At 38.3% G+C, this 24,761-nt stretch overlaps 1 protein-coding gene across 20 annotated transcripts in view; it reads left to right on the plus strand.

The window, feature by feature from the left end:
* HERC4 (HECT and RLD domain containing E3 ubiquitin protein ligase 4) overlaps nt 1-24,761 on the plus strand; it is a 152,642-nt gene that overhangs the window by 78,094 nt on the left and 49,787 nt on the right. For all 20 annotated transcript variants that reach the window (XM_077944928.1, XM_077944935.1, XM_077944939.1 and 17 more), the window contains 6 exons: nt 1,056-1,132; nt 1,411-1,535; nt 2,552-2,611; nt 2,737-2,848; nt 3,356-3,545; nt 4,913-5,085. In XM_077944928.1, the coding sequence (XP_077801054.1) occupies nt 1,056-1,132; nt 1,411-1,535; nt 2,552-2,611; nt 2,737-2,848; nt 3,356-3,545; nt 4,913-5,085 (737 nt within the window). The remainder of the gene's footprint in view (nt 1-1,055; nt 1,133-1,410; nt 1,536-2,551; nt 2,612-2,736; nt 2,849-3,355; nt 3,546-4,912; nt 5,086-24,761) is intronic.

The raw sequence follows: 24,761 nt of genomic DNA on the forward strand, positions 1-24,761 counted from the left end.
ACACTTTGGGGCCTAATTTGGTTTTTACTGACAAATAGCTGCCAACAAAGAGCTGTATGAGCTGTATGTATTACCTTGTACACCTATATTGAAAAAAAAAGTAGTTTTGCATTATGGAGTATTTACTCTAGAAGTTTTAATTTTTGTATTTTTGTTTGTTTCTTTTTAAGAATAATTTTTTTTTTAAGAGATTGGTCTTGCTATGTTGCCCTTGCTGGAGTGCAGTGACTATTCACAGATGCAGTCATAGCATACTGCAGCTTTGAACTGGGCTCAAGCCATCCTCCTGCCTCACCTTCCCAAGTAGCTGGGACTACAGGCACGTGCCACTGTAGCCCAGTTCAAAAATAAATATTCTTTTTTTTTTTTTTTTTTTTTTTTTTTTAAAGATGGAGTCTTACTCTCTGACCCAGGCTGGAGTGCAGTGGGGCAATGTCAGCTAACTGCAACCTCCACCTCCTAGGTTCAAGCGATTCTCCTGTCTCAGTCTCCCAAGTAGCTGGGATTACAGGCACACATCACCATGCTTGGCTAATTTTTGTATTTTTAGTAGAGATGGGGTTTCACTACATTGGCCAGGCTGGCCTCAAATTCCTGACCTCAAATGATCCTCCTGCCTCAGCCTCCCAAAGTGCTGGGATTACAGACGTGAGCCACTGTGCCTCGCCAAGAATAAATATTCTTAATTTTTATTTCCTTATGGCTATCTTTTATAGCTTTCATTCTTTTTTTTTTTTTTTTAATCATCTTTGGTTTAAACTGAAATATACTGAGATGCAGATTAGAAAACTCTTTTTTTTCTTTCTTGGTGCAAAGCAGAAGAAAGGCTTGTAAGCTTCACCAAATGCTGCTTATGCTTATGGGATTGTTTAATCATCATTTGGTCAGTCTTATCCCCATAACAGTCAGAATATTTCAAGTCACTTTATACCATGAAGTCCACGAATGGGAGGCCTTATTAAATAAGATGATTATGTGAAAATCTAATGGCATATTGATGCTCTTAAATATGTTGTATAAATCTTGGCTTTTAATTTTTTACATTTTTATTACAGATTCTGAAGAATATTTCTGTGTAAAAAGAATTTTCTCAGGGGGAGATCAAAGCTTTTCACATTACTCTAATCCCCAGGTAATAATATAGTCATGTAAATAATTACTTAGCTCCAATAATTTTGACAAATTAAAAAAACCCATTATTAATGGTCTTTATATGTTACAAAGTAATTGCCTTAGTTTTTTTCCTGTCAAGTCTAAGAATAAATTTTTTCTGATCTATTTGACAGGTTTTTGTTTCAGGTGTTCAGCAGAGATTTAATTCTGTTTTAAAAACAAATGTATAGTAGGAATTTCTTGGTTTTTGAGTTATATATATCTCCTCCCTCTGACTAATCTTATTTGAAAATTTAGAACTGTGGGCCACCAGATGACTTCAGATGTCCCGATCCTACAAAGCAGATCTGGACAGTGAATGAAGTTCTAATTCAGAAATGGCTGAGCTATCCTTCTGGAAGGTTTCCTGTGGAGATAGCCAAGTAAGAAAAGCATTTTGGGCCAGGCACGGTGGCTCCTGCCTGTAATCCCAGCACTTTGGAAGGCTGAGGCAGGCAGATTGCCTGAGCCCAGGAATTGGAGACCAGCCTGGGCAACATGGCAAAACCTTGTCTCTACAAAAAAGTACAATTAACTGAGCATGGTGGTGCACACCTGTGGTCTCAGCTACTTGGGAGGCTGAGGTGGGAGGATCACCTGAGCCCAAGAGGTTGAGGGTGCAGTGAGCTGAGATTAACACCATTGCACTGTAACCTGGGCAACAAAGTGAGAACTTGTCTCCAAAAAAAAAAAATCCATGCATATTTTTAAAGATCTTAAATAAATATGTATAAGTTGTAGTTCTTTCATGTACATAGAGATATGTTAAATGATAACGTAAAATATTTAATGTAGCCATTTTAGGATTGGCCTTGAAATGTGTTCCTTCTAGTTTCACAGTGGTCACTATCTTAACTTTTATACTTTCTGGAAGACTTGAATATTATTTCTTCCTTGAATATTTTGTTAACTTGTCTAATATCACTTAAGATGTTGTTACTTGTTTTTTGTTGGTATTTGGGATGATGGGTTGTATTTGAAAAGCTGGTTTGTTTTTCTAGATTGTTTTCCAAAACTATAATTTTTCTGAAAATCCCAAAGATATCCCAGATTAGGCTCACTGCCAATATAAAGTGTGTAATATTTTTTAAAATTAAAAACTTTTTACATGAACATAAACACTTAATTTTTAAAATTCCATGTTTTAAAGCAGATAACATTTGTTTGATAAATGGATGAAAGTAATATTTGAGAAAGTCTAGCATAAACAGTATTACCTTTATCAAGTATCATTTTATCACTCTTTAGCAATTTATGTAATTCCGATTCATCTAATTCGGTGTTAGAGGAGTGCTCTGTAGCATTAAATATTAGATTTTTCATTTTAATTCTTTTTTAAGAAAGGGTAAACAAATTTCTAATTCTGTGATTAAAAAAAATTTTTTTTTAAATTTTTTAGTGAGATAGATGGAACATTTTCTTCCTCTGGTTGCCTAAATGGAAGTTTTTTAGCTGTTAGGTAAGTGGCAATTCTTTAATATGCTGGAATTCTCAAATTTATTGTCTTAAATAGTACATCAAATTAAAAAATGAAGTAATTTTAAATTTTTATTCTTTTTTTTTAATTTCTTTTCTTTTTTTTAGCAATGATGATCACTATAGAACAGGTACCAGATTTTCAGGGGTTGATATGAATGCTGCTAGGCTTTTATTCCACAAACTTATACAACCTGATCATCCGCAGATATCTCAGCAGGTCTGTTTTTTAAAGTATTATATTTACAGTATTATCTGTTGATTTTTTTGTTTTGTTTTATGTTATACGTTTATAGCCTAATTTACTTTGCAGTTTCACAGACTCTTATGATGTGCTTTTAAAATAAAATTTTATTTTAAAGCATTTGTAATTTAGCTGTCAAAGATCTATAAATCTTTTCAGATGTTTGAAGCAGACCCTGAATTACTTAATATTACCATGTTGCTTAAGTTTGTGTATAGTTATAGAGGTAGAGAGTTTAAATTGAGACTTGTACACATGGTTTTTAAAATTCTCCAAGCAATGCTTAAGCATTACTTTTCATTGTGCTCCAAAGTATATTCACTGTAAGATGTTGTCTTTCTTTTTTCTTCTTCACCATTTCATGTTTGCTGTAGTGCAAAATTTTCCTTTTCTTTCTTTTCTTCCTGCCTTCCTTTTTTTTTTTTTTCTGTGAAAGTGTATTCATTTTAAATGAAGTAGGTTTTACTTTTTGTCAAAATATAGGTGGCAGCTAGTTTGGAAAAGAATCTTATTCCTAAACTGACTAGCTCCTTACCTGATGTTGAAGCATTGAGGTTTTATCTTACTCTACCAGAATGTCCCCTGATGAGTGATTCCAACAATTTTACAACAATAGCAATTCCCTTTGGTACAGCTCTTGTGAACCTAGAAAAGGCACCACTGAAAGTACTTGGTAAGAATTCTAATATTTTTTTCTTTTGAAACCTTTTGTCTTTAAATAATGCTCATAAGTTATTTTGCCATTTGCAGTTCTGCTGCCCTGCTTATTTGACACTGTCTTAAGGGAAAAATGAACCTGTTTTTCCTTTTCTTGCTTTTGTCTAGTCATTTGATTCTAGTTGTTGCAGTTTTTGAAAGAAAAACATGTTAGATATAGAAGTTTAATCAAACATAACAGCAGAGACAGTATTAGGAAAGTTAAAAACTGTTACCTGTATTCCTTTCCCTCATCGCCTTTAGTATAATTTTGCTATTAAAGAAGTAAAGGAGGAGGAACAATTAAAACTGAACAAACATGGGCTTTAAATCTTCTTGGAACTTTGATATAAGCCCTTTATCTTATGTTTCCTTCACTTGCTAATTTCATGATATTTGATTTTATTTTTCTGCCTATAGACTGGACTGTATTGCTCATCTGATCTTGCACTTCTGTCTCTTACCGCTCTGGTTTTTTGGCCTAAAGTTTTCTCACTTTAATTTTTCTAATTGTCTAGATTTTATCTCTGTCTCCTGGCCCTTATAATTTTTTTGCTACAGTTAACACAGTGCTTTTCTTGCTAATGGTATTTGTTAGATATGTGGAGCTAAGATATATAGAAGTAATAATATCAGTACAAGAACTTTAAGGCTGAGGGTAAATGGAGGAAGCAGCGAGCCAGGGGTAGAATATGGGAATCTGAGGGAAAAAGAGTCAAGCAGGGACTTACGAGTATTGCTTTCCTGTTGTCAGAAGTTTTTGTATTCTTTCTGCCTGCTTCATAGGATTGAAGTGTTTGTACTTAGTAACTACAAATAGTGAATGTGGGGAAGGACCCATATGTTACACTTTACATTGTTCAGCTTCTGTATTTGATCTTCAGGAGTACCTTGCATTTTAAAGGTAGTGGTTCACAATATTTCAACCATATATTAAATTGAAAGATAAAACTTAGAAAGATCCTTAGTATTAGAGCAATACAATTTAAAGGATGTTTTGTTTAAAAATTGAAATTGTAATTTGCAAAACATTTTTAAATAATGGGTTTTAATATTAGGTATAGTGGTGAGTTTTTAATATAATTTAGGAAACCAAGAATATAAATTCAACAAGACTTTCATACTTTATTTTTGCTTTTGAGAGCTTTTAGGACAATATTGTTTAACTTGGTCGGGGGGGTTTATAAACCTTAGAAATGTTACATAAGATATTGTGTTATATGCTCTTTCTGGGGTATTCTAAGGGTTAACAACTACTGCTTCAGAAAAAAAGTCAGTATGATTTTGAAAATTGTGATTTTTTTAAAAATTCATTTTATTTGCATGTTCACTTTTTAATAACAGAAAACTGGTGGTCAGTACTTGAACCTCCACTGTTCCTCAAGATAGTAGAACTTTTTAAGGAAGTTGTGGTACATCTTTTGAAACTCTACAAGATCGGTATTCCCCCTTCTGAAAGAAGAATTTTCAACAGTTTTCTTCATACTGCATTAAAGGTTTTAGAAATACTGCATAGGGTATGTCCAATTGTTCCTTTATTTTCCTCTTTCCCCATTCCTATTAACAGATTGGTAATGTTCATTTTAACATTATTGGCAAAAACAATGTATATTATAGAAATTTGGAAATGTTATCTATACTTTCTCTTAAAAGAAGTAATAAACCTGTCCTTTGGAGCTCTGGTCTTACCTGACTTTGTTAGGCATGTATAGGTAACTTATCCATAGTTGGGCAGAATAATAACATACTAATGAGTTAGAATTCTCCTTGTATTTCCATATGAAGAATATAATCTGTTAGTTTGCATTATATGGTTTTTGTTAGCTATAGGTGGTTATCCTATGAAAGAGATTGGGTCCTAGTTGTGATTATGAACATTTAAACTTGTGTTCTTTTGCTATAGGGTACTAATGACCTCAATTAAAGTAGAACATTTCATTTGAAACAAATGACTAATTTAAAATTGGAAACATATGTAATTCATTAATTTGCCTATTATTCTTCCCTGCCCTTCTTCCCAGTGTAAGAAATAGTACCCTTTACACTTGTAGCAGTTCAAAGTTATATGAAGAAGTAGACTCTGAGCTGTTTCATTAAAGATGGATTTCATCCCTGACAGTTGGTAGGTATATCTCTGTTATGCCATTTGGTTTTCTCAAGTTGCTATTTAGATGAGACATGACCTAAGGGAGAAGCATATGTTTCTGACCTATGGAATGACTAAAAAACCCACATGAACCTTTAATCTTTAGTTTCTTGTCCTTAACAGCTTCTTTGCATTTTTAGACCCTCTTGCCTAGTACTAAGGTAAATAATAAAGGGATAAAGGAGATAATCCATCTGTTCTTTGTCTAAGAAAGAACCTTTACTGACCATTTATTTTCCTATTTTAGTGAAGCTCCTGGGTGTTTTTCTCAAATACTTAACTTTCTGGACTTACTTTTTTCTTTTGTATTTAGTGTGTCCAAGATTCCTAGAAAAACAACTCATTTCTCCTCATTTTGATTGACGAAATCATAGCCATATATTTCCTAGGGAAACAGGTCATTCTTACGTTTGCCTTTACCCAGAACAAGGCTTTCTTTTAGCATATCAGGGTCCAGGTCTGCAGTAAACAGTTATTAAGAAGATTCTCTAACTTCATAAGATGGGTCTCTACCTTTCTGTGTCCTTTTTGCCGAGGATTCGAGAGATTAATTAGATTGTTTCTTTTATCTGGACTTCGTCCTACTACTTTGGTGAACAATTCCTTTTCAGCTGGACCCTATTACCAAATAATTACTCATTCTGTGCTTTCATTATCTGCTTATCTTTATTCCCCCCTTTAAAAAGTACTTTTTTTCCTTAGCTGTGTCTTTTACCTCGAGAAAATGGAAGGGGAAGAAAAGGGGAGGAAATTGAACATTTTTTCTTTCAAACTACAGGCAGGCTTCAGCAAGTTAAATTACCTGCCTAGCTCAGTAACTTCAGTCTCAACTAAGGAAGAACTTGATAGAGTTTCATCTTCAGAGACCTTTTTGATGGACTCATTCTAAATACTAGAATCTTCACATCTTGTTAGTTGAAGGAGAAGGGAAAATAACATTTATTGCTTGCTAACCACAGGTAGGACTAGAACCTCCTTTGTCTGTAGTTCATGTGAATACTCTTTAGATGTATTTAACTTTTAAAACCCTATATAGTTGGTATTTTGCTCCTTTTCGTAGACTGGAAAAATGAATGTCCACATCAAAGTAAGTAGTAGAGTTGAAATACAAATACAAATCTTCTACAAAGTCCCTGCTGTTACTAGTGTTCTTATATTAGCAGATATAGTAGTATAATCTGTTTAGAAGGGGGTTTGATTTTATTTTATGCTCCTAGAGCTAGAAGTTCATATTCTAGATCACATGTAGTATGTTATAGGTGCTGGACTAGGAATCAAAAAGACCATATTTCTAACCCCTCTGTGTTGCTTCCTACCACTGTGATTTTGAAGAAGTCTTTTTCTTTATCCCATATGCAAATGAAGAATTATCTCTAAGGATTGAAATACCAGCCCTGATAGTTTTCCAAGATTTATGTATTGTTTAAGTTATACAATATGGGCTGGGCATGATGGCTCACGCCTGTAATCCCAACGCTTTTGGTGGTGAGGCAGGCAGATCACTTGAGGTCAGGAGTTCGAGACCAATCTGGCCAACATGGTGAAACCCTGTCTCTACTAAAAATACAAAAAAAATTAGCGGGGTATTGTGGTGCATGCCTGTAATTCCAACTACCCAGGAGGCTGAAGCAAGAGAATCGCCTGAACCCTGGAGGTGGAGGTTGCAGTGAACTGAGATCACACCACTGCACTCCAGCCTGGGTGAAAGAGTGAGACTCTGTCTCAAAAAAATTAATAATACAGTATACGTAAGTTATTATATATTCATAAGACAGTGATTTTGTTACCACCACCATTTGGATGGAAAACCACTACTTTTGACTTGAAGAAAGTATTGAGTTAGGAGGAAATTGAGTTCTTGTTTGCAGTAGTTACTTAGTCAAAAGCAGTATGATACTGGTATGACTTTCTTAAGCATCTCTTTTTGGGAGGCTTTAGAGCAGTGAATTATCTTTCTTCTATGCCTTAGAGGAAACTTTGCTTCATCCTACTCTGCCATAAATAGGTATCTGTAGATACGAACTATGAGGGACGATTCATTTGTATCATTCAAGAAAGCTATTACTATCAAAACTTGTTTATTCAAAGACACCTTGTATCTGACAGCTGCCTATATTCCTTCCCTCTGCTCTGTGGTTAAGAATTAAGGGGAATTTCCTCAGTATTCTTCTTTCTCTAACCCTGGAGCATAATTATGAACTAGAGAACTGGACTTTGTGTTCCCTATTCATTTCAGGATTTATGGATGCACTTGTTCCTCCCATATGTCATGTCCTTTGGAAAGTTTTTGAATTAAAAATCGTTTTCAGTTCTCCAAATGGCATCATAAGAAAATACCTTTGGTACCTGCTGTCAGGAATGGATGTATTGTCAGCTAAATGAGTTTACTGGCAAATAATTGGGTTATTTAGTAGTTTCTGAGTTCCACTTATAGACAGTATAGACATGCTGGTATGCCAAAAGAGAAGCCTTACTTGGTCTGTCTAGCCTAGTTGCTACATATTTGTGCTGATCTAAATCAGTGATTTTCAAACTATTTTATGCAGAACCCTTAAATAAAACCAAACAGATAAAACATACTCACTATAACCACCCTCGAACTGAGGTTTTAAAGCAAGAATACTAAACTTTAATTAAAATGTGAAATAAGTGTTATAATCAAACTTACATAGATTTTATTTTGTACATTTAGGCAATAATCCTAAACATATAAGTTGTTTTGAACTTCTACCATGTGACTTCTTTTTAAAATTCATTTTGCAAATATTGAGTGCCTACTATGTGCTTATTATTATATTAGATATTAGGGATGTCGTGATAAAGAAAAGACGTGATTTCTGCCCTTGTTGAGCTTACAGTGTTGAGAGATTGTATAAACTTTTTGGTCTTTATGTTACAGCATGGTAAGTACTAGATTAGGGAAAATGCAGAGTGCTATGAGAACACTTGGAAGGGCATGTAACTATGAAGGACTAAGAAAGACTTCCTAGAGAAAATGATGGCTTGTTGAACCTTACCTACCATGCAAATAAATTATTTTTATTCTAACATTAACATTTATTTTCAAAAACTTATATATCGTATCAGCAAGATACACAAACTACAAACACTGGTTGCGTTTCTTTAATTTTTCTTTAATTCTTAATTTTTGTGGGTACATAGTAGGTATATCTTTATGGGGTACATGAGATGTGCTATCAAATCCTAGGTTTGGCCAGGTGTGGTGGTTCACACCTGTAACCTCAGCACTTTGGGAGGCCGAGGCCAGTGGATCACTTGAGGTCAGGAGTTCAAGACCAACCTGGTCAATATGGCGAAACACCATCTCTACTAAAACTTACAAGAATTACCTGAGCGTGATGACACTTGTCTGTAATACCAGCTATTCAGAAGGCTGAGGCAGGAGAATTGCTTGAACCCAGGAGGTGGAGGTTGCAGTGAGTCGAAATCATGCCATTGCACTCCAGCCTGGGCAATAGAGTGAGACTCTGTCGCAAAAAAAGAAAAATCTAGGTCTTATTCATTCTTTTGTTGTTGTTGTTGTTTGTTTGTTTGTTTGTTTGTTTTAATCTATTAGCCATCCCAACCTCACCCATGCCCCTGCCTCCCCACTACCCTTCCCACTTCTGGCAACCATTCTTCTTCTCTATGTCTCCATTAGATAAATTGTTTTGATTTTTACATCCTACAAATAAGTGAGAACATGCGATATTTATCTCTGTGCCTGGCTTATTTCACTTAAATAATGTCCTCCAGTTTTGTCCATATTGTTGCACATGACAGGAATGTCATTTTTTTTTTTTTTTTTTTTTTTTGCGATGGAGTCTTGCTCTGTCACCCAGGCTGGAGTACAGTGGCGTGATCTCAGCTCACTGTAGCCTCTACCTCTCAGGTTCAAGCAGTTCTCTGCCTCAGCCTCCTGAGTAGCTGGGACTACAGGTATCTGCCACCACAACTGGCTAATTTTTTGTATTTTTAGTAGAGATGGGGTTTCACCATGTTGGCCAGGCTGGTCTCGAACTCCTGGCCTCAAATGATCCACCTGCCTCAGCCTCCCAAAGTGCTGGGATTACGGGTGTGAGCCACCAAGCCTGGCCAAGGTAGTACTCCATTGTGTATAAATACCACATTTTCTTTATTCTTCTTTTTTTTTTTTTTTTTTTTTTTTTGAGATGGAATCTCGCTCTGTCACCAGGCTAGAGTGCAGTGGCACAATCTCGGCTCACTGCAACCTCCATCTCCCAGGTTCAAGCAATTCTCCTGCTTCAGCCTCCCGAGTAGCTGGGATTACAGGCATATACCACCACACCCGGTTAATTTTTGTATTTTTAGTAGAGACGGGGTTTCACCATGTTGGCCAGGATGGTCTCAATCTCCTGACCTCATGATCTGCCCACCTTGGCATCCCAAAGTGCTGGGGTTACAGGCATGAGCCACTGTGCCCAGCCTTATTCATTCATCTATTGATGGACACTTAGATTGCTTCCAAATCTTGGCAGTTATGAACAGTGTAGCAATAAATCTGGTAGTGCAAATATCTCTATGATATACTGTTTTCCTTTATTTTGGGTAGGTCCTCAGCAGTGGGATTGCTGGATCACGTGGTAGCTCTATTGTTAGGTTTTTGAGGAACCTCCAAATTGTTCTCCGTAATGGTTGTACTAATTTACATTCTCACCAACAATGTATGATGGTTCCCTTTAGTCCACATCCTTGCCAGCATTTGTTATTATTGCCTGTCTTTTGGATAAAAGCCATTTTAACTGGGGTGAGATATCTTACTGTAGTTTTGATTTGCATTTCTCTGGTGATCAGTGGTGTTGAGCACCTTTTCATATGCCCGTTTTTTGTTTGTTTGTTTGTTTTTTGACTCACTGCAACCTCCACTTCCTGGGTTCAAGCAATTCTCCTGCCTCAGCCTCCCAAGTAGCTGGGACTACAGGCTCATGCCACTACACCCAGCTAATTTTTTGTGTTTTAGTAGAGATAGGGTTTCACTCTGTTGCCCAGGCTGGTCTCGAACTCCTGAGCTCAGGTGATCCACCCTCCTCAGCCTCCCAAAATGCTGGGATTACAGGCATGAGCCACTGCACCAGGCCACCTGTTTAGTATTTTATGTCTTCTTTTGAGGAATGTCTATTCAAGTCTTTTGTCCATTTTTTAAATTGGATTATTACATTTTTTTCTATAGAATTGTTGCAGCTCCTTATATATTATGGTTATTAATCCTTGTCAGATGATTAGTTTGCAAATATTTTCTTGCATTCTGTTTGTTGACTATTTGCTTTACTGTGTAGAAGTTTTTTAATTTAATGTAATCCCATTTGTCCACTTTTGCTTTGGTTGCATGTGCTAGTGGCGTATTACTCAAGAAATTTTTGCTGAGACCAGTGTCCTGGAGAGTTTCCCCTAATGTTTTCTTATAGTAGTTTCATAGTTTGAGGTCTTAGATTTAAGTCGTTAATCATTTTGATTTGATTTGTATATAGTAAGATAGGGGTCTAGTTTGATTCTTCTTTATACAGATATTCAGTTTTCCCAGCACCATTTATTGAAGAGACTGTCTTTTCTCCAGTGTATGTTCTTGGTTCTTTTGTCAAAAATGAGTTTACTTTAGGTGTGTAGATTTGTTTCTAGGTTCTCTATTCTGTTCCATTGGTTTATGTGTCTGTTTTCATGCCAGTACCATGCTGTTTTGATTACTATACCTTTGCACTATAATTTGAAGTCAGGTAATATGATTCCTCCCAGTTTTGTTTTTTGCTTAAGATAACTTTGACTATTCTGGGTCTTTTGTGGTTCTGTGTAAATGTTAGGATTGTGTTTTCTATTTCTGTGATCAATGTCATTGGTATTTTGATAGGGATTGCAGTGAATCTATAGATTGCTGTAGGTGGTATGGACATTTTAACAATATTGAACATGGAATATCTTTCTATTTTTTTGTGTCCTCTTCAATTTCTTTCATAGTTTTTCTTTTCTTTTTTTTTTTTTCAAGATGGAGTTTCACTCTGTTGCCTAGGCTGGAGTACAGTGGCCTGATCTTGGCTCACTGCATCCTCCACCCCCCAGGTTCAAGTGATTCTCATGTCTCAGCCTCCCAAGTAGCTGGGATTACAGGCCACGCCAGGCTATTTTTTGTATTTTTAGTAGAGACAGGGTTTCGCCATGTTGACCGGGCTGGGTTTGAACTCCTGGCCTCAAGTAATCTACCTGCCTTGGCCTCCCAATGTGCTAGGATTACCCGGTGTGAACCACTGCACCTGGCCTGTTTCAGTTTTTTTGAATGGTTTAAGACTTGTTTTATGACATAACATATCATCTGTCTTTGAGAGTGATCCGTGTGCTAAGAACAATGTTTATTCTGCAGCCATTGGATGAAATGTTCTGTAAGTATGTGTTTGGTCCATTTGGTCTGTAGTGCAGATTAAGTCTGATGTTTCTTTGTTGGTTTTCTGTCCGGTACATCTCTGTCCAGTGTCACAAGTGTAGTGTTGAAGTCTCCAGCTATTACTGTACTGAGGTCTATTTCTCTCTTTAAGTCTAATAACGTTTGCTTTGTATGTCTAGGTGCTCCAGTGTTGGGTGCATATATATTTACAATTATTATATCCTCTTGCTGAGTTGACCCCTTTATCATCATATAGTGACCTTCTTCGTCTCTTCTTATACTTTTGTTTTGTAATCTGTTTTCTCTGATATGGTAGCTACTCCTGCCCTTTTGGTTAACATTGGCATGGGATATCTTTTTCCATCCCTTTGTTTTCAGTCTGTGTGTCTTTATAAGTGAAGTGTGTTTCTTGTAGGCAACAGATCATTTGGTCTTATTTTTCTATTCATGCAGCTGTATGTCTTTTGATTCTTGAGTTTAGTTCATTTACATCCAATGTTATTGATAAGTAAGGACATACTCCTGCTATTTTGTTATTCATTTTCTGGTTGTTTTGCAGTTTTCTCTTCCTTCTTTTTTTTCTTGCTGTTTTGTTTTTAGTGAAAGTGATTTTTCTCTTGTGATATGATTTCATTTTTGCTTTTTATTTTTTGTGTATTCGTTGTATGCTTTTGGTTTCAGGTTACCATGAGGCTTGCAGATACTATCTTATAACCCATTATTTTAAGTTGATAACAACTTAACACTGTTTGTGTAAACAAATAAGCAAAAAGAAGACTAATGAAAACTCTACACCTTAACTTTGGTACCCCTGCTTTTTAACTTTTTAAAAATTGTTTCTGTTTATATCTTACACTATGTTTTGAAAAGTTGTTGTAGTTGTTATTTTTGATTGGTTAACCATTTAGTCTTTCTACTTAAGAGTAGTTTACACACCATATTTACAGTGTTGTAATATTCTGTATTTTTCTGTTTACTATTGAGTTTTATACCTTCAGACGATCTTGTTATTGCCCATTAATGTTTTTTTCTTTCAGATTGAAGACCTCCATTTAGCATTTCTTGTTCCACAGGTCTAGTGTTGATAAAATTCCTTAGCTTTTGTTTGTCTAGGAAAGTATTTGTCTTTCAGGGTGGGGCGTGGTGGCTCACCGCTACAATCCCAGCACTTTGGGAGGCTGAGGCGGGTGGATCACCTGAGGTCAGGAGATCGAGACCAGCCTGACCAACGTGGAGAAACCCCATCTTTACTAAAAATACAAAATTAGCCAGGCACGGTGGCTCATGCCTGTAATCCCAGCTACTTGAGAGGCTGAGACAGGAGAATCATGCCAGTATCATGCTGTTTTGATTACTATTCCGGAGGCGAAGTTTGTGGTGAGCCAAGATCGCACCATTGCACTCCAGCCTGGGCAATCAGAGTGAAACTCCATCTCAAAAAAAAGTATTTATCCTTCATGTTTGAAGGATAATTTTACTGGATAAATTTTTCCTTCAGTACTTTAAATATGTCATGCCATTCTCTCCTGGCCTATAAAGTTTGCACTGAGAAGTCTGCTGCCAGCATATTGGCACTCCATTGTATGTTATTTGTTTTTTTTCTCTTACTGTTTTCAGGATCCTTGGTTTATCATTGACCTTTGAAAGTTTGATTATTAAGTATCTTCAAAGAGTCTTGTTTGAATTAAGTCTGCTTGGTGTTCTACAATCTTCTACTTGGATATTGGTATCTTTTTCTACGTTAGGGAAATTCTCTGCCATTATCCCTTTGAATAAACTTTCTACCCCATCTCTTTCTCAATCTCCTCTTTAAGGCCAGTAACTTAGATTTGCCCTTTCGGGTCTTTTTTCTAAGTTCTGAAGGCATGCCTTGCATGCCTTACTGTTTTTTATTCATTTTTCTTTTGTCTCCTCAGCTCACTAATTCTTTCTTCTGTTTGATCAATTCTGCTATTAAAAGACTCTGAGACATTCTTTGGTATGTCAGTTGCATTTTTCAGCTCCAGAATTATTGCTTCATTCTTTTAAATCATTTCAATCTCTTTGTTAAATTTATCTGGTAGAATTCTTTCTTTGTATTATCTTGAATTTCTTTGAGTTTCCTCAAAATAGCTATTTAGAATTCCCTGTCTGAAAGGTCACGTGTTTCTGTTTCTCCAAGATTTGTCTTTGGTGCCTTATTTTTATTTTGTTCATTTGGTGAGGTCATGTTTTCCTGGATGGTCTTGATAACTTAACAGATGTTCCTCTCTGTTTGGGCATTAAAGAGTTACATATTTATTGTAGTCTTCACAGTTTGGACTTGTGTGTATTCGTGCTTCTTGGAAAGGCTTTCCAGATATTCAGAAGGACCTGGATGTTGTCATCGCTTAGAAGCTGTATCTGCTTTAGTTGGCACCCTACACCCAGTAACTCTGTGGTTCTGACAGACTCGTCGTAAAGGTACTACGATGGTCTTGGACAAGATCTGGAAGAATTCTCTGAATTACCAGGCAAAGACTGTTGTTCTTTCTCTTTGCTTACTTTTTCCAAAACAAACTTTGTTTGTTCTAAGGCACCTGGAGCTTTGGGAGGAGTGACACAAGCACCCCTTTGGCCGTGCTACAACCAGTGGGGCTACACTGGGTCAGATCTGAAGCCAGCAGTGCACTGGGTCTCACCCAAGGCCTGCTATAACCACTTCCTGGCTACTGACTATCTTCACTCAAGGTGCTGCACTCTACAATCACCAGGTGGCAAAGCCAGCCTGCCCTGTGTCCTTCCCTTCAGGGCAGATAGTTTCCCTAGGCCCTTGGTGACTCCAGAGGTTCTGTCTGGGAGCCAGGGACTAGAGTGAAAATCCTTAGAAGTCTACCTGGTGTTCTATTGTACTGCAGCTGAGCTGGCACTCAAACCACAAAACGGTCCTTCCCACTCATCCCTCCCCTTTGCAAAGGCAGAGGAACACCCCCGGACCTCCCCTTGGCCACTGTCACCAGCGGCCTGTGGGGAGTACTGCCAGAATACTGCCAATGTTTCCTTGAGGCCCAACGGCTTTTTTTTGTTTGTTTGTTTGTTTGTTTGTTTGTTTTTGTTTTGAGACTGAGTCTCCTGTCACCCAGGCTGGAGTGCAGTGATGCAGTCTCAGCTCCTCCATCTCCTGGGTTCAAGTGATTCTCCTGCCTCAGCCTCCTGAGTAGCTGGGACTACAGTCCTGCACCACTATGCCTGGCTAATTTTTGTATTTTTAGTAGAGACAGGGTTTCATCATGTTGGCCAGGCTGGTCTCAAACTCCTGACCTCAAGGATCCGCCTGCCTTGGCCTCCCAAATTTGCTGGGATTAAAGTGTGAGCCACCACGCCCAGCCCTAAGGGCTTTTTTGAGACAAGGTCTGGCTCTGTTGCCCAGGCTGGAGTGCAGTGGCACAATCTCAGCTCACTGCACTCTCTACCTCCCAGGCTCAAGCAGTCCTCCCACCTCAGCCTCCCCAGTAGCTACGTGTGACACTGTGCTGGCTAATTTTTGTATTTTTTGTGGAGACAGTGTTTCTCCATGTTGGCCAGGCTGGTCTTGAACTCGTGACCTCAGGTAATGTGCCAGCCTTGACCTCCCAAAGTGCTGGGATTACAGGCGTGAGCCACCACTCCTGGTCCTTAAGGGCTCTTTAGTCAGCTTGTGGTGAATGCTGCCTGGCATGGGACTTACCCTCTGGCCCAGCACAGGTCCAGAAATGCCATCTAAGAACCAGCTTCTGGAATTGGTTCACCCTCCTACGTCAGAGTTGGTACCTAAGGTGCAAGACAAAGTCCCCTTTACTTTTCCTCCACTTTTCTCAAGCATGAGTCTTGCCCCATAGCTGCCATGATGGGGAATGTGCTGAGTCTCACCTGAAGCCAGGAAGTTTCAGGCTCACCCAAGGCCTTTGTACATAGTACCTGGGTATTGCTGCTGATTATTCAGGGCCCCAAGGGCTCTTCAGTTAACAGAGTAATGAAAGCTGTCAGGACTGAGTCTTTTCGAGGCAGTGGGTTCCCTTCTGGGCCATTGTGTATCTAGAAATGTTGTCCAGGAGCTACGACCTGGAAAGCAGTCTTCACAACTCTGACTGGTGCCCTATCCAGCTGTGGCTGAGCTGGTATCCAAGATGTAAGACAAAGTTCTCCCCACTCTTCCCTCCCGTCTTCTCTCCACAAGCAGAAGTAGAGGATCTCTTTTGGAGCCCCAAGCTGTGCAGCTTTGGGTTAAAGGAGGGGTAATGCCAACAGTCCCTTAACAGCCCTAGCTGGTGTCTCAGTAGGTCGCACGCCTCCCCAGTTCACTGGCTCTGGGCCCAGTTCTGCACTAGGACTCACCTAGTAGTTGCAGTCCTTGTGGCCTGCACTATGTTTGAAGTTTATTGAGGGCCCTAGAGCACTTTAGCCTGCCATGGTGAAGCTTGCAGGAAGTCACATTTTGACCACTGGGATCCACAATTCCCCTCTGGCTAGGGCTGGATTTTAATGCTCCCTCTGCGGACAGGAGTCAGCTAAATTTGATCCAGTTTTACTTTCTGCTATAACAGAGCAATGTTAAGCTTACTGCCTCACAATTGCTGCATTCCTTCTCTCCCTCACACACAGAAATGCTCTCTGCACCACACTGCCACTGCCAGGGGCTGGGAGAGGGGTGATGTTGGTGATTCAAGACTTTTTTATATCTTTTTATATCTCTTTTTTCAGCAACATGAAGTCGAAACCAGGTACTGTGAGTGCTCACCTGATGTTTGGTTCTCAGGAAGATGCTTTTTTTGTGTGGATAGTTGTTAAATTGGTGTCCATGAAGCTCGGACGATCGGTGGAGCTTTCCATTTTGCCATATTGCTTCACCTCTTCCCCCTGTTTGCTTTTAGGAATCGAAACTGTGGCTTCACTTTTACATTTTAAGTAAGATAAACAAAAATATATATCAGAGGTCAGTGGGATGTGAATCATTTTCTGCAAGAGGCACTAAATTTTAGAATCCAATGTGATTAAAAATTAGTTTGTATATGTATAAACATAAATATTGGAGAGGGGAAAGCCATTGTGTTTTTTTGTATAACTATCCTGTGTATTTTCTTTTTTTAGTAGAAAGAGTTTGACTAATTATTTCAATTGATTAAAGCACAATACTAAAGACTTCAGGGTAGGACCTGCAAACTTTTTCTGTAAAGGACCGTATAGTAAATATTTTATGCTTTGTGAGCCATACAGTTTTTGTTGCAACTAGTCAACTCTTAGCTCCACTGTGGATAGCATGTAAATGGATGGGAGTGGCTGCTTTCCAGCAAAATTTACTTAAAAAAAAAACACAACGGGTAGCATTTGACCCACAGGTTGTAGTTTGACAACCCCTTCTAGGATGAAGATTTTGGTCTCCATATATAAACTTGGTGTCTTTGTTTTGTTTGAAGGCTAGTAATAGTAGTACAACTCTGGTCAGTTTCTCCCAAATGAGTATCCTGGCCACAGATATAAAGCAATCAAAACAGTGGGAGAAAAAAAGAACTGAAAGTGCTTTTGTCAATAATTAGAGGAGATAAAAATATCAACTGTGGAAATAAAAGCAGTATTATTAAATGTATGCTTCTTAAATTGGATTATTTGTACCTTCAGTGCTAAGCCACAGGATCAAGCAAATTGGACAGTCATATAGTGAGTCAAAAATGCATGTGTTGCTGGGCACAATGGCTCACACCTGTAATCCCAGCACTTTGGGAGTCTGAGGTGGGTGGATCACCTGAGGTCAGGAATTCCAGACCAGCCTGACCAATATGGTGAAATCCCGTCTCCACAAAAGTACAAAAAATTAGCTGGGCATGGTGATGGGCACCTGTAATCCCAGCTACTTAGGAGGCAGGAGACTTGCTTGAACCTGGGAGGTGGCAACAGAGCAAGACTCTGTCAAAAAAAAAAAAAAAAAAGAATGCAAGCGTCTTAGGCATGTGTTATATTTCTGGCTCTGTTACTTATGTGACCTTGGTTACTTTCTTAAATGCTAAGCCTTAGTATACTCATCTGTATGATCATAATAATAGTATACATTTCATAGGACTGTTTAAATGAGATAATATATGTGAAGTCTACTTTAATGATAGCTTTTATAATTTTATTATTGGAACATAAAATTTGAATTTTTTTTTTTTTTTAAGACGGAGTTTCGCTCTTGTTGCCCAGGCTGGAGTGCAATGGCATGATCTTGGCTCACCGTAACCTCTGCCTCCCGGGTTCAAGCGATTCTCTTGCCTCAGCCTCCCAAGTAGCTGAGACTACAGGCATGTGCCACCATGCCCGGCTAATTTTTGTATTTTTAGTAGAGACGGGGTTTCACCATCTTGGCCAGGCTGGTCTCGAACTCCTGACCTCATGATCCACCCACCTCGGCTCCCAAAGTGCTAGGATTACAGGCATGAGCCACCGCGCCCAGCCAAATTTGAGTGAATTTTAAGGTAGAGTCTGAATTATAGTGAACATTTTAGCTTCCCTTCTTGATAATGCATACTGAAGACCTGACAGTCCTCTACCCCCTTCCATGGAAGGAGGTAGGGTAATGGTGTTATATATGTGTTTACTCTCTTTTTCTATTAGGAATACTTCAGGGCAAAAGTTCGGAAAACATGAAAATTATATAAACCATTAAAACATGAAAATTATATAAACCATTATTTTTACTAAAAATTAACAATAAGCATAATACAGCTCACTGAAAATGCAACAGATATAGACCAATCCTTTTAAAGTGCCATTAGAAGTAAGAACTATAGGCAATATCTCTTAAGTTTTATTTGTCCATCCATCCATCTCATATTTATTGAGTACCTATTTGGACACCAGCATTGTCTGGTTAGATTTATATAGTTACTGAGTGATTCATTTTGTTCCCTTTCAGATATTGCTTAGTTTTAATGTATATGTGATTGTTCACAAATTATATAGTTACTTTTGTTATTCTTCAATGGAAAGTTAGCTAGTTTTGTTTAGTTTGTAAATGTTAGATCAACTTTATTTGTTTCTTTGGTGGTTTTTCTTCTCTTAAGTGCAACATCTCCGTAGGGTCTGCATTTGGCTCCTTTTGTTTTACTTTCTACCTCTCCCTCACCCACAGCTTTAGTTGTCTCCTTTAAGGAAAATTACTGTCAGTTATGTCTTTGAGGCAAATGTTTCTCTTGAGTAACTTGACAGTCCTGCCATTACTTTCAACTAAGAAAGGTTTGTCTTGTTTTCCTCACTCTGTGTGTGTGTGTGTGTGTGTGTGTGTGTGTACAGTAGTTTTTTTTTTGAGACGGAGTCTCTCTCTGTCACCAGGCTAGTGTGCAGTGGCTCAATCTCGGCTCACCGCAACCTCTGCCTCCTGGGTTCAAGCGATTCTTCTGCCTCAGCCTCCTGAGTAGCTGGGACTACAGGCACATACCACCACACCTAGCTAATTTTTCTGTTTTTAGTAGAGACGGGGTTTCACCATATTGGCCAGGATGGCCTCGATCTCTTGACCTCGTGATCCACCCACCTTGGCCTCCCAAAGTTCTGGGATCACAGGCGTGAGCCACCGTGCCCAGCCTGTGTATGGTAATTTTTTTTTTTTTTTTTTTTTTTTTTTGAGACGGAGTCTCGCTGTGTCTCCCAGGCTGGAGTGCAGTGGCGTGATCTCGGCTCACTGCAAGCTCCGCCTCCTGGGTTCACGCCATTCTCCCGCCTCAGCCTCCCAAGTAGCTGAGACTACAGGCGCCCGCCACCACGCCCGGCTAGTTTTTTTTTTTTTGTATTTTTAGTAGAGACGGGGTTTCACCATGTTAGCCAGGATAGTCTCGATCTCCTGACCTCGTGATCCACCCGCCTCGGCCTCCCAAAGTGCTGGGATTACAGGCTTGAGCCACCGCGCCCAGCCAATGTATGGTAATTTTTAAAATTACTCTTACCCAGGGTTGAAATATTGAAGTTGTCTTTGACTCTTCTCTTGTTTTCCATATCCATTAGCTGCCATGACCTCTGCATTCTTATTTAGAGACTTTAAATCTTTTAGCAATCTCCTAATCCTACTGCCAGCCTCTCTACTTATTCTTAACTATACCTCACTCAGCAGAATATTATTCATAAAATACAACTGATTCTGTTACTTTTTAAATCTAAAACCTTATTTCTCCATGTATCAGCTTTTGCCACAGTAACATTCTGTAACAAAACATGCCAGAACTCATTGGCATGCAATGATGCGCATTCTATTTCCTACAGGATTGGCCTTGTTTTAGCCTGAGCCTTGGCTGAGGTTGGCTAACCTAGAGAGGATTGAGGTCAGCTTATTTCCCAACTGCATGTTGAATCCAGTTTTGCTCCCCGTGCCTCTCATTCTCTTTAGCAGTTTAGCTGGGGGCAGTTACATGCAGATTTTGTTTCCTTAGCTGATGCTGTTCTCTGCCCAGAATGTTCTCCTTCAAACCTTTTTTTTTTTTAATCTTTTCCATTCACTTTCCTTTTTGATTTTTGTTTGCAGTATCTTCAAACCTACAGAAACATTGAAAACAAATATAATTAAAACCTGTGTGCCCTCCATTCTAGATTCAGCAGTTGTTAACATACTGTCACATTTGCTTTATATATGTTGTGTGTGTATTCTTTTTTCATGAATCATTCGAAAGAAAAATGTAGATATCATCCTTTAATACTTCATATTTCATCTCTTAAGAATATAGGCATTTTTCTGTGTAACAGCAGTAGCATTATTTCTCTTAAGGAAGTTAACTATAATTCTATAATATCATCTATCTGTGCATTCATATTTCAGATTTCCTCATTTATAGCAAAAATGTTGTTTATATTACTGCTTTTTAAATAACTAGAGTCCAGTCAAATTTTGTTTTTTGCGATTGTTGAGTCTTGCTACTCCTTTCTGATTCGTGAACATAGTGAATGACTCTTCAGTTTCTCTCAGCAGTGCTTTGTAGTTTTCAAGGATTTTGCATATTCTTTTAAAAATTTTATTCGTTCTCTTTCTCAAAAATATATTCCTAAATGTTTTATGTTTTTGATGCTATTGTAAATGATTTTTTAAAATTTTATTTTCCAATTATTTGTTGCTAGTACAGAGAAATTCTTCCTTTTTTTTTTTTTTTTTTTTTTTTTTTTTTGAGACAGAGTTTCACTCTTTTTGCCCAGGCTGGAGTGCAGGCGTGATCTCGGCTCACCACAATCTCCGCCTCCCGGATTCAAGCGATTCTCCTGTCTCAGCCTCCCGAGTAGCTGGGATTACTGGCATGCACCACCATGCCTGGCTAATTTTGTATTATTAGTAGAGATGAGGTTTTTCCATGTTGGTCAGGCTGGTCTCGAACTCCCAACCTCAGGTGATCTGCCCACCTCAGCCTCCCACAGTGCTGTGATTAGCAACGTGGGCCACCGCCCAGCCTTTTTTTTTCTTCTTCTTCTTTGAGACAGAGCTTCACTCCTGTCACCTGGGCTGGAGTACAATGGTGAGATATTGGCCCACTGCAACCTCTGCCTCCTGGATTCAAATGATCATCCTGCCTCAGCCTCCCAAGTAGCTGGGATTACAGGTGCCCACCACCACGCCCAGCTAATTCTTAACATTTTTAGTAGAGACGGGGTTTCACCATGTTGGCCAGGCTGGCCTCAAACACCTGACCTCTGGTGATCTGCCTGCCTCGGCCTCCCAAAGTGCTGGGATTACAGGCATGAGCCATGTACCTGGCCTACAGAAAATAAATTGAGTTTTGAGTGTTGGCCTTTTACCCTGTGATCTTGATAAATTCTTAGTTCTGGTAATTCTCTTATAGATTGATTCATTTGGCTTTTTTAATATATACAATCATGTTATTTTCTTGGCATATTTTATTAACTAAGAATTCCAGTACAATGTTGAATATAAGTGGTTATGGTGGTCATTCTTGCCTAGTTCCTAATCTTAGAAAGAAAGCATTCAGTATCTTAACAGTAAGTATAATGTTGAATGTCAGGGGGTGGGGGATGGGGGGTAGGGGGCGGTGAGATGGGTTTTATCTGTTTGAAGAAATTTTCTTCCATTTCTCATTTGCTGAGAGTGTTTATTATAAATGGATGTTGAATTTTATCAGGTGTTGTTTCCATCTGTTGAGATGAACAGATGATATTTTTTCTCCTTTTTTTCAGAAATATTGTGAAATTCATTGATAGTTGGATGTTAAACCAACCTTGCATTCTTGGGATCAGCTTTACTTGGTGTTATATGTATATTATACTTTATATATATTATTGGATTTAATTTGTTAATATTTTATTGAGGGTTTTATATCTGTGTTCATGAGGGATATTGATCTGTAATTTTTATTTCTCATATTGCTGTCAGCTTTTGGTATCAAGTTTATTCTGGCTTCATTAAATGAATTAGGAAATGATCCTTCTTTATTTTCTGAAAAAGTTTGGTTAAGATTGGTATTACTTCTTTATTAAATGTTTGATATAATTCATCAGTGAAACCATTTTGGCCCTGGAGTTTTCTTTTGGGAAAATTTTTAATTTCCTATTAAATTTAAAAAATAAATACAGGACATTTCAGGTTTTCTAGTTCTTCATGAGTCAGTTTTACCAAGATATGTATGTAATCATGTTTCTTCTTTAATTCCTGATAGTGGTAATTTGTGTCATCTCTTTTTCTTGGTCAGTCTGACTGTAGGTTTATTCATTATTATCTTTTCAGATAACCCAATTGCTTTTAATTTCTTCTCTAGTGTTTTTCTGTTTTCTCTTTCATTGATTTCTCTTCATTTCCTTCATTCTGCTTGATTTGTGCTTAATATCATCTTTTTTTTTTTCTAGAGTCTTAAAGCAGAAACTTTGATCATTGATTTAACCTTTATTTCTAATATGATCATTTAATGCTATAGATTTTCTTTCTTTTATGCCTGGATTTATTAGCATCCCACAAATTTTTGTGTGTTTTTACTTTTAAGTTAAAAATATTTCCTAAAGCCCCTGTTTCCTAGCTCCAACATTTGGGTCTTCTCTGAATCTGACTCTGTTGATTGCTTTGTCTCTAGACACTTTTTTGTTTTGTTTTGTTCAGTTTAATAATTTTTTTTTGAGACAGAGTCTTGCTCTGTCACACAGGCTGGAGTGCAGTGGTGCAATCTCAGCTCACTGCAACCTCCACATCCTGGGTTCAAGTGATTCTTGTACTTTAGCCTTCCAGGTTGCTGGGATTATAGGCATGTGCCACCGCAGCCAGCTAATTTTTGTATTTTTTGTAGAGACAGGGTTTTGCCACATTGGCCAGGTTGGTCTTGAACTCCTGACTTCAGGTGATCTGCCTGCCTTCACCTCCCAGAGTGCTGGGATTACAGGCATGAGCCACCACTCCCAGCCCGTTCAGTTGGTTTTTGCTATGTCTCATAATATTGGGTTATCTATAAAATAGTAAGAAACTGAAATCAGTAGGTTTAAAGCTTATAAATTGGTACACCTCTCCTGTCTGGTATTAGTGTAAGGATTTGAGTTTATTTAGTCAGAGGTTACGCTGGGATTGAATTTTTAATTTGTTATAAATAGCTTCATTACACTACAGGCCTCTAATGCTAGAGGAATTTGAGGCCTCTAACACTGGAGGAATTTGAGGCCTGTAGTACGGTGTGTTTAGGGTGGAAGTGGAGTGTCAAATGGTTTTTGTGAATGTTTGTGCCTCACTTTGCATGCCTACTCCTTAGAGGGATTTTCTTCTCACTCTTTCCTCTTGTCAGTTGTAAACTGGTGTTGCTTGTTACTCAGTCCTTTCAAGATTGGTAGAGGAGAGGGAACAGAAATGGTTCTTGGTTGTTACAGCATAGCCTTGGTTTTAGGTAAATTATGTGTGCGTGGACCTCGCATGGAACTTTGTCAGAATTCCCTCCCCTTTTCCCTGTGGCAACCAAACTGCTTTGGATCTTTTTGTGTGGCAGTTTCTGCTCCCTCCCCCAGCAATTGCAGACCTCTGGTCCTACTGATATAAGATTCTGAGCCTAGGACTGTTCTTGTCACCTTTCCTCCCAGGAATTGAAGGTTTTTCCCTCCCTCAGCAACGAGACGTGGGTTTGCTTCCCCTTCCTCAGTGGCTGAAGGCTTTTGCTCTGTGTGAAGGAAGGATCTGGACAGGGTGGCGGGCCTTTGTTCCTTTCTCACATGGCAGCTAATTCCTAGTACCATTGAGAGAGGCTCTTGATCTTCTGCCTTGTTTCCTTTTTTTTCCCCTCTGCCTTGTTTCCAGTTGTTTTCATGGGCACCCAGTGGCAGTCTGTGGGCAAGAGGCTGTGAGTGCCAGTTGCCTGGGACTCTGCTGGGTTTCATACTATCAAGCTACCCCACACTCAGCTTGAAGTGATCCTTAAAATTTTAGCATATTACTTCTGCTTGTATGACAATAGTAGTTTCCTCTTGCTGCCTGCCACAAATGAGCCATTTCTGGCACCTTATTACCTTTTGTAAGCATTTGTTGATCCTTGGATTCAGGCTACTTAGTTATCTTGTAGCTTTAGCTCTCTTACAGGTTCAAGAAAAGTTTTCAGTAATTTACAAGTGTTTTGTTTAATTGCCAGTATTCTAGGATTTTCCAAATCTTCTATTACTGATTTTAGTTTAATTGCATTGTGGACAAAGAACGTATGTTGTATACTTTGGATTCTTTTAAATGTATGAAGACT

This window comes from Macaca mulatta, chromosome 9, assembly GCF_049350105.2.
Source record: "Macaca mulatta isolate MMU2019108-1 chromosome 9, T2T-MMU8v2.0, whole genome shotgun sequence".
NCBI classification, from domain to species: Eukaryota; Metazoa; Chordata; class Mammalia; order Primates; family Cercopithecidae; genus Macaca; species Macaca mulatta.